Raw genomic sequence first — 17362 nt, 5'->3', positions numbered from 1 at the left:
ATGTGTCACGCTGGCTTCAACACAATCAACGTGGTCAAAGTGATGATTCTAATAATAACAATAATAATAATAAAAACAATAATAATCTTAGTGGTAACTTGGCACACTAGACTAAAAAGAAGGCTGATGCCTGTATGTTAGAGCATCTGATAACCAGCCATCTAGAGCAGGAATTTGCAGGATGCAGAAGACACTTCCTTCCTCTCCATGTGCACACACACTTGCTCAATAACACAGCACGGCACACACGCACACATTTCACAGGTGCACAACACACACGTGTGCCAATTCAGTCTGGTTCCAAGGAAGGAGAATCCAAATCGCCAGGGGGGTGGAGAGAAAGCTCTGCATGCCAGATATAATCATAGAGTTGTGGTGTCGGGCCATAGAGGCGCGATGAGGGCTCAGACTGTGCTGACCACTTGTTCAGACGAACTGAAGAAATATTAGTGCTGTCCAGAGAGTCGTCAAGCACCCTGCAGTATAGACTAGTGCAATGTTGTGCTGGTATTGCAGGGTGTGCTACTTGAGGGGTTTGAGGCAATCCTCGAAGGCTGGCATGAGCTTGTGACAACCGAAAAGACGGGAGTAAAGGGTGCGTATTGTCCGGCGCTGAACAAGCTTGAGTTTGTTTGCGTCGCGAGTTTGGTACGGGAACTATACTGATGAGCAGTACTCAAGTCGTGACAGAATGATAGAAGTGTAGAGTGCTCGGAAAACCTTAGGTCATCAGGGAAGGGAGACACGCGACACAAACCCAAGAAAGGGCCGGTGCTTACATACAGTGCTGGTGACATATGCGGAAAAGTTGAGAGAACAGCTAAATGCTACACCCAGAATGGGAAGGGCCCGAACAGTCTTTATAGAAGTGCCTCCAAGGAAGAAGGTTGGACGTGCAGCAGTTTCGTTGTGGCTGATACGCATGGCAGCCCTTTTTACGGTGCTACTACAAAGTTTGATCCCAGTCGTTCACCTTTACAGAATGTATTTATTGTAAGCACATATGCTGTGCATCGGCATATTGTTGTTGTGGAAGCGTTAACTTGTTAATCAAACACATTCTGCGCAGATGCATTAGTAACTTGGTTTTGAGTAGATCTTTGTCCTGACTACAATTTATAGTATCGTAGCAAGAAACATTTTAGTAGAAGCTGAAGGGATTCCAGCAGTTTAAGCATACTGACTGCACAAAACACTGACGACACCTTTTCACCTTCCCCACAATGCACTCACACCATCTACACTTTCTATAAGCAAAAAGTGAGATAAAAAATCAATTACAGTTTCATTGACTCAGTACTTGCTGCTTCTGAAGCGGGCATCGAAGCAATCGTGGTATACGCTGCTACACGCATAGGTCTTGCATGATGCAGGTCCTGCTATGCACTGCACACAGGGCACACGTTGCAAACAGATAATTTCTTTTTGCAGTGCTCAACTATAACGACACACTGACTCAAACATGACTGCATTGTCACGTATGCTTCAGTGCGTCAGTGTTCTTGATTGCTACACGAGCGATTTATGCCCAACTAGCCCAAAAGACGGACGCACTAGAAAGAAGTGAGTGAATGAGTACAGTGAACTTGTACTGAACTGGATTCACATGCCGAATAGAAGAGCGCAGTGTCAGCTGAAACAGGCGGCACGGCTGATTATGTAAGTACTTGTAATAGTTCGGCTACTAGTGTATTTCGCTTTCGGAAGTTATCTTTACCACTGGAAACAGCGCAGAGCTTGGCCGTGACACTTGAGTCAACCGACACCACACGAAACACGCCGCGGTTGACCAACCCAACTTCCACACGGTTCATTCACCACATCACACATCACACGAAGTCAGGAGTGCCATATTTTAAATCACTGCAGCACCAAACGGAAATGAAAATTCACTTCCTTCGACAGAGTTTCTTAGCTGGCCTCGTTCACTCGTCAGTTACGAACTCGATGGACCCGCTAGGCCTACGCGTAACGTAAACAACATCGGCGATAGGCGAGTGCTGATTATGCAGACTTCGGAACTCGTAAACATGTTTCCATTCGTTTTGGGCACACCAAAATACACACACAACAAGCACAGACGTTGCGGTAATCGTGATTCGGTTGGCTATTTTAGCAGACGATCGCACTGAGCCCCGGCGGAACCCAGTGGGCAGGTTGGATTAGTCGGCGTCGTTCGAAGTCGCTTCGGATCCACGTCGCACTGCCACAACCCACTGTCGTCGGTCGGTCGGTCGTGTCGTTGTCGGCCTACTATTACAACACTCTCATTTAGGAACACTGTCGCGCGCGTCGTGCGTCCAAAAAACTCGGACGATCGTTGATGCCGGAGCCTCCGCTTGGGCGGCCATTACAGGCATAGCAGCCGGAGGCTGCGCAGCCTTCGATTGGTTGACGCGTGCGACTCGTCGCAGCCTCTCATTGGTGCACGCCGGCGCAGCTTCGCCGCGCGTCGGCAAACTTCTAGCATCGGCAGTAGACATAATCGCTGCGCGATGTTCCGCTTCGCCGCGTTTCCGACCGACGCTTTGACGCATTTGACCCTTCGGCGCGCGCCGAAGCTTTCCGGCGCGTGCCAGTGGTTGGGGCATTAGTCTCGGAATTCGAGCAACAGTGGGCATATGCTTAAAATCGGAACATCGGACAACTATAGCAACTAAACAAAGCAGTTAATCAAAAAACAGAGAACAAGAAAGACATTTGCAACATACCGTGTATATAGAGCCCTTATCCTGTGCGTGACAACACAAGCTTAGCACTGCGCATGAAAAAAAAATTAAAAAGAAAGAAAGCATAGCTATATGTAGTCGACCCAAGACACAATATAAGTACAGAAAAATACATTTTTTTACATAGCATCAAAACATTAGACAATATTAGCATGTCTTAGCACTGCATTTGACACCGCGCGTGAGAAAAAAAAATACGCTCAAAAGCTTTGCTGTAGTCGACAAGACAAGAAAAAAAAATACATTGTTTACATAGAATGAAAACATATATTGGACAACGATAGCCATCCCTCCGCGTAGGAACAGGTTATTCTGAACTATCAAGCACGCTCAATGGCGAGATCATTTAATTGTGTTGCGTTGTGTACCTAGTTCTGGGGTTTCCGTTTCAATCCTGGGTTATTGTTGTTGGCTTGAAAGAATGGCAACATACCCCGTCCTTATTTTCAGTTTAGGCGTCTTCCTATTGGGCAGACAAGAAAGACCTTATTAGATTCATTTTCTCTTGATGCCTGCGTTCTCTTTGTTGCTCGCGGTCTTGATGTATCTTCCACATCATTTCAGACATTGCTTTACTAGTTGCTTTTCTTGCAGCTGACATTTTGGCCAGTGTGCTTACTGAGGTGGATTTGAATACCACTCTTCCCGGCCCTCTAAGCAAATAAGGCTCTAGGCTGTCATCGACGGCTGCTATCTTTCCCATTTGGTAGAACGGCACTTGGGTCGGCTCGGCGCCAGAAGCCCTCTTGTGGAGGTCCTGATGGCTTGTCCTTCTTTTGACCGTTTGGAAGCGGTTCTGGCATTGCTTTGGTGACTTTTGTAGCCCGAGTGTATCTTCTATGTCAAGGGATATCGCCCTCCACATTGCCTTCTTTGTTTTGAAAGCCTTCATAGGACCCACTAATCCAAGATACGCGTGATATTTATCCAAGAGGAGTTTCGTCTCTTCTTCGGTCCACTCACGCGAAGTGCTGTCTCTGCTCCTTCTTTCACAATCTGAAACCGTGGCAAATATATAAAGCTATATCAGTTCACGAAAATGTACGAAACTAAGTTAGAAATATGTTCGCATGAAATGGGGAATAAGACCGGATGAAAAAAAAAAAAAACGAACAGCAATCTATAGGATCATAATATGACGGGAGCCGATGTGCTAGCTACGAAATCATTTATTTTCTTCTTCCCACAAATTAATGCGAAAATTGGAACGAAGAGCATAACAAGACAATGGAGGCCAAGTGCTTGCGTTTCGTTTAGAAATGGTTGTCCTTGTAAATTTCGTGTTTCGTTGGGAATTATCAGGGGGGCATTCTCTAAATGTCCACCTAGTGGACATGTTCATTTTCTCTGCCGTTGAAGTGCTGATTGGCTGGGCTGCGGTACGCGTCAGAAGGAAACAGGCACTCCCAGCCAATCAGCACTTCAGCAGCAGACGAAATGATTATCTCCACTAGGTGGACCCTTATAGAATGCCCCCCCCCCCCCCCCCCAGGTGTCTTTTCATCACGTGATTGCAGATGAATTAGCAAGTACAATTGGACCTGAAATTTCGGTGTGTATGTGATGAGTCTTCATAGTTTACGGCGAAGGGGAAAACATTTGCGAATATTTTGTTGAAAGGGCTCGGCTATTTGGCAGACGGCCACTAAGCTTGAACGTAATAACTGTGTTTATCCACGTAGCAAGAACGCAGATGCATATACTTACCCTCAGCGCTTAAGTCAGCACTTCTCAGGTTTGTTGGTTCCGACGGGCCTGCGGCACTCGCTCCCGCATCTAACTCCGCAACGCCCTCGACATTCAGTGGTGCCGGTGCACTGACAACCTCTGGCGCCTCGGCACCGACTCGAGCAATGGACTTCGCAGCGTTGTCGACCGTCAAGGGGACCGGTGCGCTGACAATCGCTGGCTCGACAGCTGGCCGTTTTGAAGCATTCACGATAGAAGTGACCAATGCTTTCAGCTTTGCTGGATCTGTTTGTCATAAAACAAATGCGGTAGAAGCGCTTAATTCCTGGCCATATGTTGTCGTCTGCTCGAGCCTGCTGTTTAATACCACGTACAAACATGATAATGTGAATACGCCTTCATTCAGCGTTTAATGACTTACCGGCCATTAGTTCGTCCAGTTGTAACTTCGTCATCATAACGGAATATTTCTTACCACCAGTTATTACCTCTACGAACGAGTTCATCGCGGCACAGACGCTGCAGAAGCAATCTGACAGCGCTCAGTCATGCGCACGGTTCAAACCAGGCGCGTTACGCCAGATGGCGCCAGCAGGGCGTATCGCATAAAGTCCCTTAGGGGCTTTAGTATCGGAGCATTACATTTTATCCTCGGATTTATTTACGTCTGCCCCTCCACAGGCTTGGGACGCTGTGCCCCCAACTGGCTTTGGGGCAACTCCGGTGTGCATTTACCGAGAATGCTATAAAATTCCCGACCAGTAGGTCGTGTTCCCGACTGTTCCCGACGATAGGCCGCATTTTTGAAACAGCCTCTCAAATCGTCCGTAGCCAATCCAAGACTCATCGGTAATGGCGGCCTCCTTGCATGCAAACTAGCCATCATGCAACCACAGAGGAAGGAGGCAAAATGCAAATTAATTGTTGTTGTAAATGATGTCTGTGCATAATTGTGCGTCATTACTGTTACCTAGGCTGTTTCTCGGAGTCAACAGATAAGGCAGGGCCTCCGCATTACCAACGACAGTTTAAAACTACTTGTATCCAAGGCAGGGAACTTGGGCAACTGTTCCGCAAGTATGTCGCAGCCGTTGCGGAGGAAAAAAAAATATATGGCTTCAGTCGCGTTGTTCCTTTCGCAATGACTTGGCTTGCCATTTTTGTCTGCGCTGTTACCATGTTATCGTGTACCACTGTAAACGTATGCACTTCGACAGCGTCAGCAATTTCAAAGGTATCGGTCAAAGGTATCGTTCATTGACGCCTGACCGTTCGCATACCATCAACATTCGCCCAATTTACGTCCACTGCAGGACGAAGGACTCTCTCAGTGATACCAAATTACCCATGTCTTGCATCAACTGACCCCGTCTTACGCCTGCAAATTTCCTAATTTCATCACACCAACTTTTTATTGGCCGAGCTCAGCTGCGTTTCCTTTCCCTCAGCACCAGTTATGCTACACAAATAGAGCACCGGCTATGTGCATTGCTCATCACGCGGCCTACTAAACTCCGTTCTCCCCCGTTCCCTTTACCTCAACGATAATTTCCCGTCTTGTAACGCTACGCCTATCATGTTATGTTTCATCGCTTGTTGCGCGCTCCTTAGCTTCGCCGCAAGCTCCTGCGTTATCCCATTTCGTGTATTTTTTCAGTGGAGAACTATACGAAAGGAGAATCGACCGAAGAAAGCGTTGGCCCCCCGCCTTTTAAAGATCTTCGAGACGATTTTGTCCACATGAAAGTTCAGCCCAACAGCAAGCTCAGAAACCTGCTAGAGTACGCTAAGAAAACGTTCCAGGCGAGTATTCTTTAAACAGCCGTAACACGTGTTCGCAGCGAGACGTCATATTCGACATTCCTCTCACGCTTGCGATTGTTTTTCAGGACGAAGAAAAAAGGCAAATGGTGTTCACGGGCTCTGGCCACGCTCTAGCAAAAACCATCACGTGCGTTGAGATAATGAAGCGAAAGCACAAGGTAAGTTGCCCGTCTCTCGTACGGCCTCCGTCACGGCTTTCGAGAGCGCTACAACGTTGTGCTGCAAAGACAAGGAAACGTAATATCGCAGCAATCACTATATTCAAGGTAACAGTATTCAAGAATATGTGGTTTGCAGGCCGTGTGGCTTTCCCTTAGCTCTAGAGTTATCTCTCAAACCACAAATTCACCCTTAAATACACAATTCTTTTTTTCAGCAGCACCAGCACAGTGTTTCGTCATTCTAGACCAGGGCTGTGCAAAATATAGCCCGCAGGCCATATGCAGCCTATGAGTACATTTTCATCAGCCTTCAGCCGAGTTTAGTATTCTGTGGTGTGCCGGTGCTGCAATCCAAGCCTAGCCACATGCTGGGAAAAATCTTGTCGTGAACTCTTGGCCGGCGTCAGACACAATAAAAAAAAAATATTTGTGTGAGCTTGCATTAGGTGCATGTTGAGAAACCCCAGCTGGTTGTAATTAATTCAGGGCAACTGTGGTCCGCCTCACAATCAGATGCCAAGGCCGCAGTATTGTCACAGCATCCATAATTGTATTGAACATGTCTTGTCCCATTACATTTCCATTGAATGATTGTGTATGGTGACACCTGCAAACAAACCTAATTTTTCACCCTTGATAAATAGTTGCTTACATTGCAGCATATCAGGAGTAAGCGTCAGTCAAGGCTATTTGGATCTATTAACGTTGCCAACAATGTTGTTGTTCAAGGCCTACTACTGGGCTGGTACAAATAATGTGCTGCTCTTCATCTACATACTTTATCTCCTTATTGCATGAAATTGTATTTAAAGAACTTTGCAAGCCTTTGTTTAGGCCAGATATGCCTAAATGAGCCTCAATTATCTAAAGAAATGTAAGTTTCGGTTTTATAAGCAAGAGTTGTCGCATATCATGTATGATACACAATGCAGTTATAGGTGTTTTCTTTTTTTTATTTTTTTTTTTTTTTACCGTATGGAAAGGCATTCAAATGGTAGAAAATCTGTGAAAGATATCAGAGCAATTGAAAAAAACTTCAATGTATGTTGTCAAAAATGGGCCTTATTTCTTGCGTGTAGTACCAATTCCTTTAAAATTTGATGACATCATCTTCGATTAACCAATTGTCAGCCCCAATATCTAGGCCGCTTCTTTTTATAGGATTTTATTGCTTTGTGTAGTCTTTAGGAGACTGACGCAAGCCAGAAAAATGCCTTCTTCCTCTTCCTTCTTGAGTTGTTTGCCACTGCTATTGTCTTTAACTCTTGCAATATGGCGTGGCTCACACTATGTTTATTGTAACACTGCTTAGTATTTCCATTTTTTTACATGTGCATGACAGGAATAGTGCTATGAAACATTATAGCAAACCTGTAGTAACATTATGTTTTTCCACCAACTATGTTTCACACGAGGAAACGAGAATCTGCTCTCCTCCAGCATGCAACCCATAACCACATGCTGCATCATATATGATGCAGTAATTAATACTTGCCTCACAGAAACACCCAGATGTCTTTCCTGTTCAAAAACACTACAGTAGGCTTATAAATAGCAAAGAAACACACCGGTGTTGTTATGTTCTAAATTCAAGCATAGATGTTGTCAAAATGAACTGTCTATTTACAAATTTCTTTCCAGTTATATGACGAGCTGCTGCCATACATTCTTCAAGGGAAAATATAACTGAAATTTTGCTTACAGAGTCAAGGTCACTGTGTATTTAATTGCTAGACATTATGTATATTGCATGTAAATACACAGGATTTTCTTTTATTTTTTGATTCTATTAAGTTTCAATGAGTTGTTAGATGCATATCATGTAGGATACACCACATGATAACGGGTTAAGGACTTCATAATGAAGTGACCAAAGTGTGGTGGGCCAATTTCTTGACATGGTGCGAGCTAGTCTCACGTAGGTATTGGATTGCAGGCACAGACACTTCTCATTAATTCTAACAGTGAATGCTGCAACATTCTTTGTCTGTATCAAACTAAAAAATTAGAGTGAGGATGGTGCCTTCAATAGTTTCAGCGTCACATGCTTTTCAATTTGGAGTTAAGTGTCCATGCACCCAAAGAAATCTTGAGAGCATGCCGAAAACTTTCTAGTAGAATTCCAACAGGGTTTCATGTCATTCCAAAGTAAGAAACAGAGTGGCCACCCATTTCACAAACCCTTCTTGGTGACGCTGTGAGGCTGCTACTATGCAGTGAAATAAACACTGCATCGACCCAGTGTTCCAGAGGTAAAACGTGTGTAGAGGGAGCAGCCCCTTGGTCAATGCCATGAGAACCATGATAAAATATACGAAAAATAAGTAATGCTTTAAAACTGGCACCTCCTGTTGGAAGCATATACATCACTGAGCAGACGTTTTCTTTGATGACTGTGAACAAAATCTGCCTTCGGCCTTCAAGCACCGACATGAAATTACAAGATGTTCTGAGTACTGCAACAAGTGACACCAAACAGACTGCCTTTCCACAAGCAAAATATGCAACATTGTCGCTCCCAGAGATAGTGGCTTTGGCCTCTGCTGGTTTTAAGATGCGGCCCTGCTATAGACTGAAATAATGGGAGCTGTACACATTTTCTCATATGCAATGAAATGGCTTTGTACACCTGCAGGAGGTCCATCAAGTGAACAAGGTCTTGTACAAAAAGTGAGTACTACATCACAGACACTGATTTTCTTCAGTTTCGTACAGTTTTATTGGCCAGAACAAGATTTTATTAGCGCTGTGTCCTCGTCTCGCCACTGTCTTTCGTCCCTTCTCGTGTGCTAAAATACCTCAGTTATGGAATACCAACACGCCCTAACCTACGCTCGTTCAAGGATTTTATTATCCCCTATTTCCTCCTATAGAGTCGAAGACTGCTGGGAACCCAAGTCGCCAGAATTCGACAGGTTGAAAATTGTCAGAGAAATACCTACCATTCACATACTACTGAGTAAGGACCCAGTTGATGCGACACAGCTAGGGTGAGTAGCACGAAGTTTGGTCAAAGCTGGAAACTTACTAGTGGTATTGGTGCAGCAGATGCTTGGCATAACCACGCTGCGCTTGGTCTAACAAACTTGCACAGTCAAGTTTCATAGTGGGCAGTGTTTGATTGAACAATATACAATGGCAGCTCCACAAGATATTGTTGATAGTGCAGATTAAAGTATTTATAATAGTGACAAATGAGCATACTGACAAGAAAGTTGCAAATGCAGGAGCCTGCGGGGAAAAGCCATGGCACGCATCTTCTTCAAGTACCTTGATGGCTTACTACCTCCAGTCTGAAAATCAATGCCAAGTACTACTCGGGTCTTTTGCAAAACTTGAAGGCCACCATTGCAAAAGGGTGTTGTGGAAAGCTTGAGCATGGGATCGTTTTCCAGACAGGGGCACGGCTGCACTGTGGTACACAGCACCGTAGAAGCAATCAAAGCTTGTTGCTTTGAACTGTGACTGATACCCACCTTAAGTTGATCTTGCGCCATGAGGCTGTCATGCCTCCAGTAATAAAGAAGAGCTTAAAACAAATGCATTTACCAACGGACAATCCAAGGGTGCAGTAAATTCCGCTGTTGATCTCTGTTTTAATAAACTGGAGGGACTTCCTATATTTATAGGTTGGCCAAACTGGATGAGAGATGAGAAAGTGCATGGAAGTGCAGGGAGACGGTGTCAAAAAGTTGTGAACTTTCATGAGTCTTGAACAACTGCATCTCGTGGGAGCACAAGATTTTTCATACAACCCTCATATGATATGGCTAGGCTTCAAGTTTTTTAGCGTTCACATTTAGTAACTATGGGCACAAGTTTTTTTTTAAAGGTTTTTGTTTTAAATTTTTTTCAAAGTTCTGAATGTCAGTGGCATGCCCTATAAGCCAAGGCTTCTAAACTGTTCCTGTGGTACGTTGAGCATTACTTTTGCATTCGAGACAGAAAACATGTTGATAACCTTTTGTAGCACCTAAATAATGTGGAAGCATTCTTTTGGTTTATTGTTGAGGTAGGTGTCCAAAGTTTGTATGCTGTTCCATTATAAACAGGCAGTTTCCAGTTGTGTACAAGATACCATGTACATGTAATCTGAACAAGCATTTCAAGCAACAGTCGGGGCTGCTTGCATGAACTATTTCACTAATGTATCCAAGAATGAAGAGTTTTGCACCAGTGGCAGTGAGTGGCTGCTGAGTATTTGCTGAATGATGCTTGAGCAAAGGTTCTTTATTTTTTTCATTTGACACCTCTCTGTACAACAGCTTGCTGTCACTTGCACACTTCATGTGAGCAGCCTCAGACAAGTTAAGAAGGGTGCACATGAAAACTCGCAGTGGTACAGTAGAACATGTTTTGATACTACTACTACTTGGACACAAGATAAACTTGGATGGCACAAGAGTCACGATGATGGACTGAAATGCCCGAGAACAGCTGCATCTGGAATGGCTAATCATTCTAACTGCTGAATGCACCCTGGATAGAACAAATGACCTTGTACATTCCACCTGTGCAGAATCCTCGTGTTGCAAGTTCAGGAATGCATTAACTGCTTCAGTGGCAACTGCATAATATTATTGCGATAAAGGTGTTCCTAGGGCCACTGAAATGTCCATTTCACCATTATATTCGTTTGAGTATGCTCATGTGGCACACTCAAACTGCATAACATTGGCAGCATTATACCATCATATGGGAGAGCTGAGATATGCTCTCTTTTGATCACATTGATGAAAAGTATGCTGGCATATGCTTGTCACAAGCTTATTTTACCCTTGCAGCTTTTATGATTTCATAAGCAGGCTCACAGGGATGCCGTTTGAGGATGATGCATTCATCAAAAAGAAGTTAGCACCTGCAGCTTAAAAATGGCTGGCTGATGATTCTCTGCAATGCACAATAATTTCACGCTCATGCAAGTGGTCATTGAGACACCTTACTGTATTTGGCCTGTATACTGCATTGTCTGCCAGCGGAATAGATGGCAATGATGCAGTGAACGAAACATTTCCTCTACTTGGCTGCAGTCCTCAGCCTTTCTTTTATTTATTTTTTCGTCAAGTTGGTTTTGCTGCGCAGCCATGCCAAGTTGCAAGGGGCAGAATAAGAAATGCATGGACGTCCTTGCAGCTGCCAACTCTTTCCAAACTATGTTAGCTCACACGTATAAGGGACAATGACTACCATTTTTCTTCTCTGTTGGCACTTCCATTATCTCGCTTGACTTGCCACCACTTGGCCTTTTTAACCCTTTCTGTACCACAGACAAATATCCCTGTCAACCAAAATGTGCACGAATATTGCCGATTAAGTGTACAATTATCATTAGGAAAACTACCTTCCAGTGTGAACTGATGACGAGTATATCTACCAGCATGCTTCTAGTTGCACTTTTCAGCCGTAGATGGCAGTGCTTGTCAATGCTAGAGGGACCTTAATGCTAGTGGCATTGTGCATAACCCTTTTTTAAAGCGAAGCTTCCTTGCCAAGTTCCAGGCACTTTTTTCACACGTATCTGACCTCTAATGCCAAACACCACGAATGCATGCTCCGACAAGCGGCATGGAACACTCTTTCTCGCGGGCAAGCCAGCACATTTCAATCTGCACTTGCACACTAGAAGAAACTGACACATGAGAAACACCACTAGTGCAACACGACACTATGGATCACCACTGAAAATTTAAACAAATAATATATGTATGATGTACTGCATGTAAATATGTGTACACAATATCTAGCGTGTCCAAAGTCACTGCAAATAAGATTTCTTCGTATAACATGCTGCTCTTGATTACTTATACAGTCTACTCTCGTTACAACGGACCCTGACAATCCGTCAAAGAATGTCCGTGTTATCCGAAGTCCGTAATATTTGAGACACCTCACTTCCGAAACTTTCGTCGCGATGTCTAATAACTTTATTGCAGAGTGAGTGACGAACGTCCAAAGTAAAAAACAAACAAAAAGGTCACATTTTCGCCCGAAAAGCGAAGCATTGATTGCGATAGCAAATTAAGCAAGACAAGCACGGCGGCGGCAGCGAGCGAATTGACCTTCGTGCCGTCTCTAGCTTCAACGCGAGCTAAATGTCGAAAGCACAGCACATACGAAGCTACCAGCATTGGGTGCACTTTGTCCACATCGCAGATCGCTTTGAATATTAGGCCCGCGCGGGCGTGTACTTTGTCCAAATCGCAAATCGCTTTTAAGATACGGCGCCTGCGTGGACGCATACTTTGTCCACATTGCAGATCGCTTTCAATATAATGCACCCCTGAGGCCGCGCCATTAACCGCAGCCACAGGAGTAGAACCCCCCGCCCCCAGCTCCTTGCATGCTACGAAAGGCGACACGCTTCCGCCCCGCTTTCCTCCCTTTCTCGGCGCAAGATATTGAGCCGTGATCGTCGGTTGACCCTCGCAAGTCAGTTGCCAGCCCGTCTCGACATGGCAAAAGTCCGTTTTATACCCCCGATTTTGACAAAAATTGCTGTTAATTTCGTCTGCTGTAGCCAATAGTCCGTTGTAGCGCGGTCCGTTAAAAGGGAACTTCGTTGCATTAATAAAATAGGTAGAACAAACTAAGGCTGAAATATGGTCAGTTATATCCGGAAGTCTGTTGTACGCAGGTCCGTTGTAATGAGCGTAGACTGTATACCTCGACAACTACATTCGATATACACACATAGATGGTTCATGAGCCAATCACACCAAGAACGCTTCACTTTACATAGATGTCAGCTACCTACCTACAGAGTTGTCTGCTTGTTTTTCTCTTTATTACGGCAAACAATTATGCCATTTGGTAATGGTTCAGAGCAATGTAGTTTGCCAATGTATTGCACAATGTGGGTGAGAAATAGCTTGCAGTGTTGAAAAGTGCATGATTGACTGACAAGTCGAAACAATAACTTTGTCCTCAAGAATCGTTTGGCTGTGGCTCAACACGATATGGCTCCATAGTGAGCAGCATGACAAGAGTTGGAAAGGGCTTAGTGCAAGCAAAATTCGTGCTGCTAAGCGGTTGATTAATTTGTTTAACGTCCTAAATCTGCACTGCGACTCTGACATAGTGGAGGACGCTTACTTTTGACCTACTCAGTCTTCCACAACATGCCTGGATGCAAACACTTCGTTTCTGCATTCCTTGGATTGCAATCAATAAGTGATCCTGCGACTTCATGTTCAGCAGTAGAGCACCATAGCCGGAGCCTCTGCAATGGATCTGGACTGCTATGCATTGTGTAATTTCATGCAGAGGCAGCCTCTGGAAGTTGCAGTGCGAAATGCATCCCGCCTTGTAGACATGTAGAAATTGCCTTGTGCTCCCTTTACTTGACTCTCATTTTTCCCTTGTTGTTTTTATTACGACTGCTGTTGTAGGTTCGGTGCAGTATCCTATTTTGGGATCACCTTCTGTATATTTACCTGTATATCTAGTTTCCTGTATATTAACACAACAAATGGTTTGATTTGATTCATGCTTCAGGTACCAGGCGCCCGGCTGCACTGATGGCAGCTGGTCTGCTGAACAGAAGCCATCCAAGGCCAGGAAGAAGCAGTTTCCAAAGAAGACACCTCGCAGGCAGAAGGCACAGCAAGCTGCCACACAATAATTGCACACCGGAGAATGCACTTGTAAATAAAGAAACCATAATACTATTTATACAAGTTTCAACATTGAATGTTTTTCACTCATGCCGACTGCTAGAAGAAATGTGAACTACTACTGTTCTATTTCAGTTGACCTTGGTTACGAGAATTAAGATAATGCTACAGCCACTAATGAAATCACTCACGTGCCCGAAAACATTTATTAAAGTTTAAGTCGATGTGCTATTTGAAAACCTTGCTCGCTGGCATTTCTGATAGCTCAACTTATGGATTACGATCAGTATCATGTTACACATATTGTTAGCACTTTTCTAGGCCTGCTAGTGTAAACATGCAGCTTTAGTAATGTACTCACATGCCCAATGAAAATTCTACACCTACTTTAACGTACAGGTGGGTGAAATAACATGGAATCTGCGAGCATTGTATGCCAAAGAGCGAATTTGGAGGTTTGAGACAATTTATACAGTGCTACAACAGCTTAAACAAACGAAAATATTTCGGAAACTGTGGCATATAACAGCCATATATAGTGGTGCAGGAGTTACTGTGAGAAACTAAAAGCAAGTCTAGACCTTTGAAGATATAGTGATCACCCTCTTACCATAAAAGTAACGAAAATAACGTTTTCGTGGGGAGCACAGGCAGTCTGAACTAATGTTTCTCTTTAGCGTCCCTTTAATGAAGGATTCACCCTTATGTTGGACTTGGAACAACCCTTTTTCTCCTCGGGCAGCAATTTTAAAGCCTTGTTGATACGATCCGGTTACGTTCGACTTTCTGGTACCAACGTTTCGCCATCGAAAACAAAAAAAAAAAAAAGAATGACCCAATTTGGCTATGCTATTTTGCCGGTTCATATGTTCCCGGGAAACACGATCTTTCGGCACCGACGTTCTATACGCCAAACTGCAATCGCATGATACGTTTTCCGGCCGCTAGATTGCATGTAAACAGAAAAATGCGCAAGGCGCGCGCAATCAAGAACAGTAGCCGCCCGCCGCAGCTTCGCCGCAATACTCGCCCGTCCGTGTCAAGTGAAAACACCGGCGCGCGCTACATTCCTGTACGAGCAAATCGCCTCTCGGGTCGCGCGTGCTACATTAAATGTTATCACCGCCAAGCTTACCGCGATAAGCATATTCACCGTCTGGTTTAGCCCGTACGTGCGGCGTAGTGCCAAACGCGCCGCAGTTCCCGCCTGCAGGCGGTGCGATGTCAGCGTCACGTTTCGGCCTGGCGGCATCCGGCGCCCCCTATCGGCTAGATTTCGTTTCGGTTTCCCATCGCCGTCCTAAAACACTACACAATTGGAAAACAAGAAAATGCGTCCCGGGCCACCGAAGCCCCATCAGCTCGACGCCCGTCGCACACTCGCACGTGCCGCAACGCTTCGCATTACGTAGATGTCAACATACACTCGTGTCTGTCAATTTTTTACAGCGAAAGCTACATATGACTAACCTTCCGTAGTTCTTTCGGCGTCTGGCATCAGAAACGGACTTTGCGATTTCTAACAAACCCATACACAATGGGTTTCATCGTTCGCTTTGTGTATGATCACATACGCGTGCAGTGCGGCGGCGCAGATTTCAAAATGCGGAACAGATTAGAACGCTTGCCGTGAAAAATAGCGTGACGTCAACGTTATCGCAGTATGTAGGTAGGAGAGGTATCGACGCTAAAAACAGCTGCGTTATCGACGTGGCGGACACGTATAGTTGGTACACTGGAAAAACAACATGCGTACCAGGAGCACTGGAGGGAACAGTACGTAAACGGCGCCGGCGCAAAACGACCACCGACTAAGAATGTTCCCGCCTGTGAAGATGGAATGGCAGCGAAAGCACTTTGCTTTTCGTTTGTGAGCTTTGACTGTCGTCAGCTTTCGCTGCCATTCCATCTTCACAAAGTCGAATTTTTTTTTAGATCGTACGTTTTCCCGGTTAGTACGATCTCGATTTTCCCCCAAAACGTATTAACGAGGTTCTGAACTAAAAGGCCAATAAATAAGCATGTTCAAAGAGCACAAGGGCGCTAAAAAACTTCAGAATAAAAATACTACTGCTTCACGGCTCGTATTCTTGGGTATAGCACAAACACACGTACTCACTACTGCTAAGCACACATTCTTTTTCTTTCTGGTTTATTAAAAGACAAAGGTCACTCCTCCATTGCTTACATTTCTTTTTAATGATCCTGTATGCTACCAGCATCAAAATGTGCAATTCTTAATCCTGGTAAAACAAAGTATATCTGTGTTACACTGATATTTGTAAAGAAAATTTGCATCAATCTACGTTCACAAATGACAGGAAAGACTGCACAATGCATGAAGAGGCCACGACTGCAGAACATTTTCCTGTGCAATACTTGCAGATTAACAGTGTAAGTAACATCGCAATGTTGCCATTCAGGCCAGACACACATTTCTTCATATCATGTATTCTTTTTCTACTTTGAACAAATTTTTAAAAAAAATTGCATGGAGCATACATTACAATTTGGTCTGTTCGGGTGGGTTTCTTGTAGAGGCAGACATTATGCGCACAATAGACTGCATGTCCCCAGGTGGCTATTCAAAAATATTCACCAATTAATATTTTAGTACTTCACTTTAGGGCCATGTTCCAATTACAAAATTGAGGCCGAGTCATGCCTGTCAAGCAGAAATCGTGGTACTAGCACCACTTTAGGGGTATGCAAGCCTAAAATCTGCTGAAAAATTTTATTAGCATTCTAGTTAAGATCATCCTAGATTCATCTACACATGCTTTTGTAGAACTATTCATGTAACGACAATATATTTTGGTTGAGGCTGAATACCTCGTAGGTGGTGCTGGTCTTAAGACTTCTTCCAAGCAAACACGACTTCCATTACAGCACAGCTTCAATTTTACATTTGTAATGTATGCCCTAAAGTGGATAATTAAAAAGCTCATTACTGAATGTTTTCAATTAGCCACCTGGACATTCGTCCATTTCAAGAAATGCACATTAAGAGGCAGTACAGCACTATCTGTCACAGGCAATGTTACAAAAATTTGTACAAACTAAGAAAAATGTGGTATAAAACACTTGGGTCTTTCCAGATGCAAAGCTGAAGTATAATGGCATCTTTGGATGGTCGTGTTCGAGCGCTCTAAAGCACTCACAAAAGGCCGATCTCGTTTGGATGGCCAAAGAGGAGCACTCCGGCTACATTCGCATGCTTCTTTTTATCGCCAGACTCCAGGTCTGCGCCGAAATGGGCTATCATTATCAATATCGAAGCAGTTGGGAAATATGTTTAATTCCAGCCATGTGACCCTACCCATTCCTTTGGTTGTACTGGCAAAGG

General features: G+C 44.3%; 1 protein-coding gene and 1 long non-coding RNA gene across 4 annotated transcripts; one reads left to right on the top strand and one right to left on the bottom strand.

Annotated features, from left to right (window-relative positions):
- Positions 1–2592: 2592 nt before the first annotated feature.
- Positions 2593–5018, bottom strand: LOC142572792 (uncharacterized). Its single transcript, XR_012826143.1, has 3 exons — positions 4840–5018; positions 4437–4703; positions 2593–3725 (listed from the first exon to the last, which is right to left on the bottom strand). It is a non-coding gene; the product is annotated as an uncharacterized LOC142572792 (long non-coding RNA).
- A 233-nt stretch (positions 5019–5251) lies between these two features.
- Positions 5252–14079, top strand: Rpp25 (ribonuclease P protein subunit Rpp25). Of its 3 annotated transcripts, none has more exons than XM_075682148.1 (6): positions 5252–5495; positions 6076–6221; positions 6308–6400; positions 9039–9073; positions 9277–9393; positions 13898–14079. In XM_075682148.1, coding segments are annotated over exons 1-6 (519 nt in total). In that variant the 5' UTR covers positions 5252–5494; the 3' UTR covers positions 14025–14079. The 3 variants fall into 3 exon arrangements, with proteins under 3 accessions (XP_075538263.1, XP_075538264.1, XP_075538262.1); XM_075682149.1 differs by lacking the exons at positions 5252–5495; positions 13898–14079 and adding exons at positions 5517–5652; positions 9631–9980; XM_075682147.1 differs by lacking the exon at positions 5252–5495 and adding an exon at positions 5522–5652.
- Positions 14080–17362: the final 3283 nt, after the last annotated feature.

This window comes from Dermacentor variabilis, chromosome 2, assembly GCF_050947875.1.
Source record: "Dermacentor variabilis isolate Ectoservices chromosome 2, ASM5094787v1, whole genome shotgun sequence".
NCBI classification, from domain to species: domain Eukaryota; kingdom Metazoa; phylum Arthropoda; class Arachnida; order Ixodida; family Ixodidae; genus Dermacentor; species Dermacentor variabilis.
Note: the sequence above shows the minus strand (reverse complement) of the source record. Positions and strands in the feature narration are given on the sequence as shown.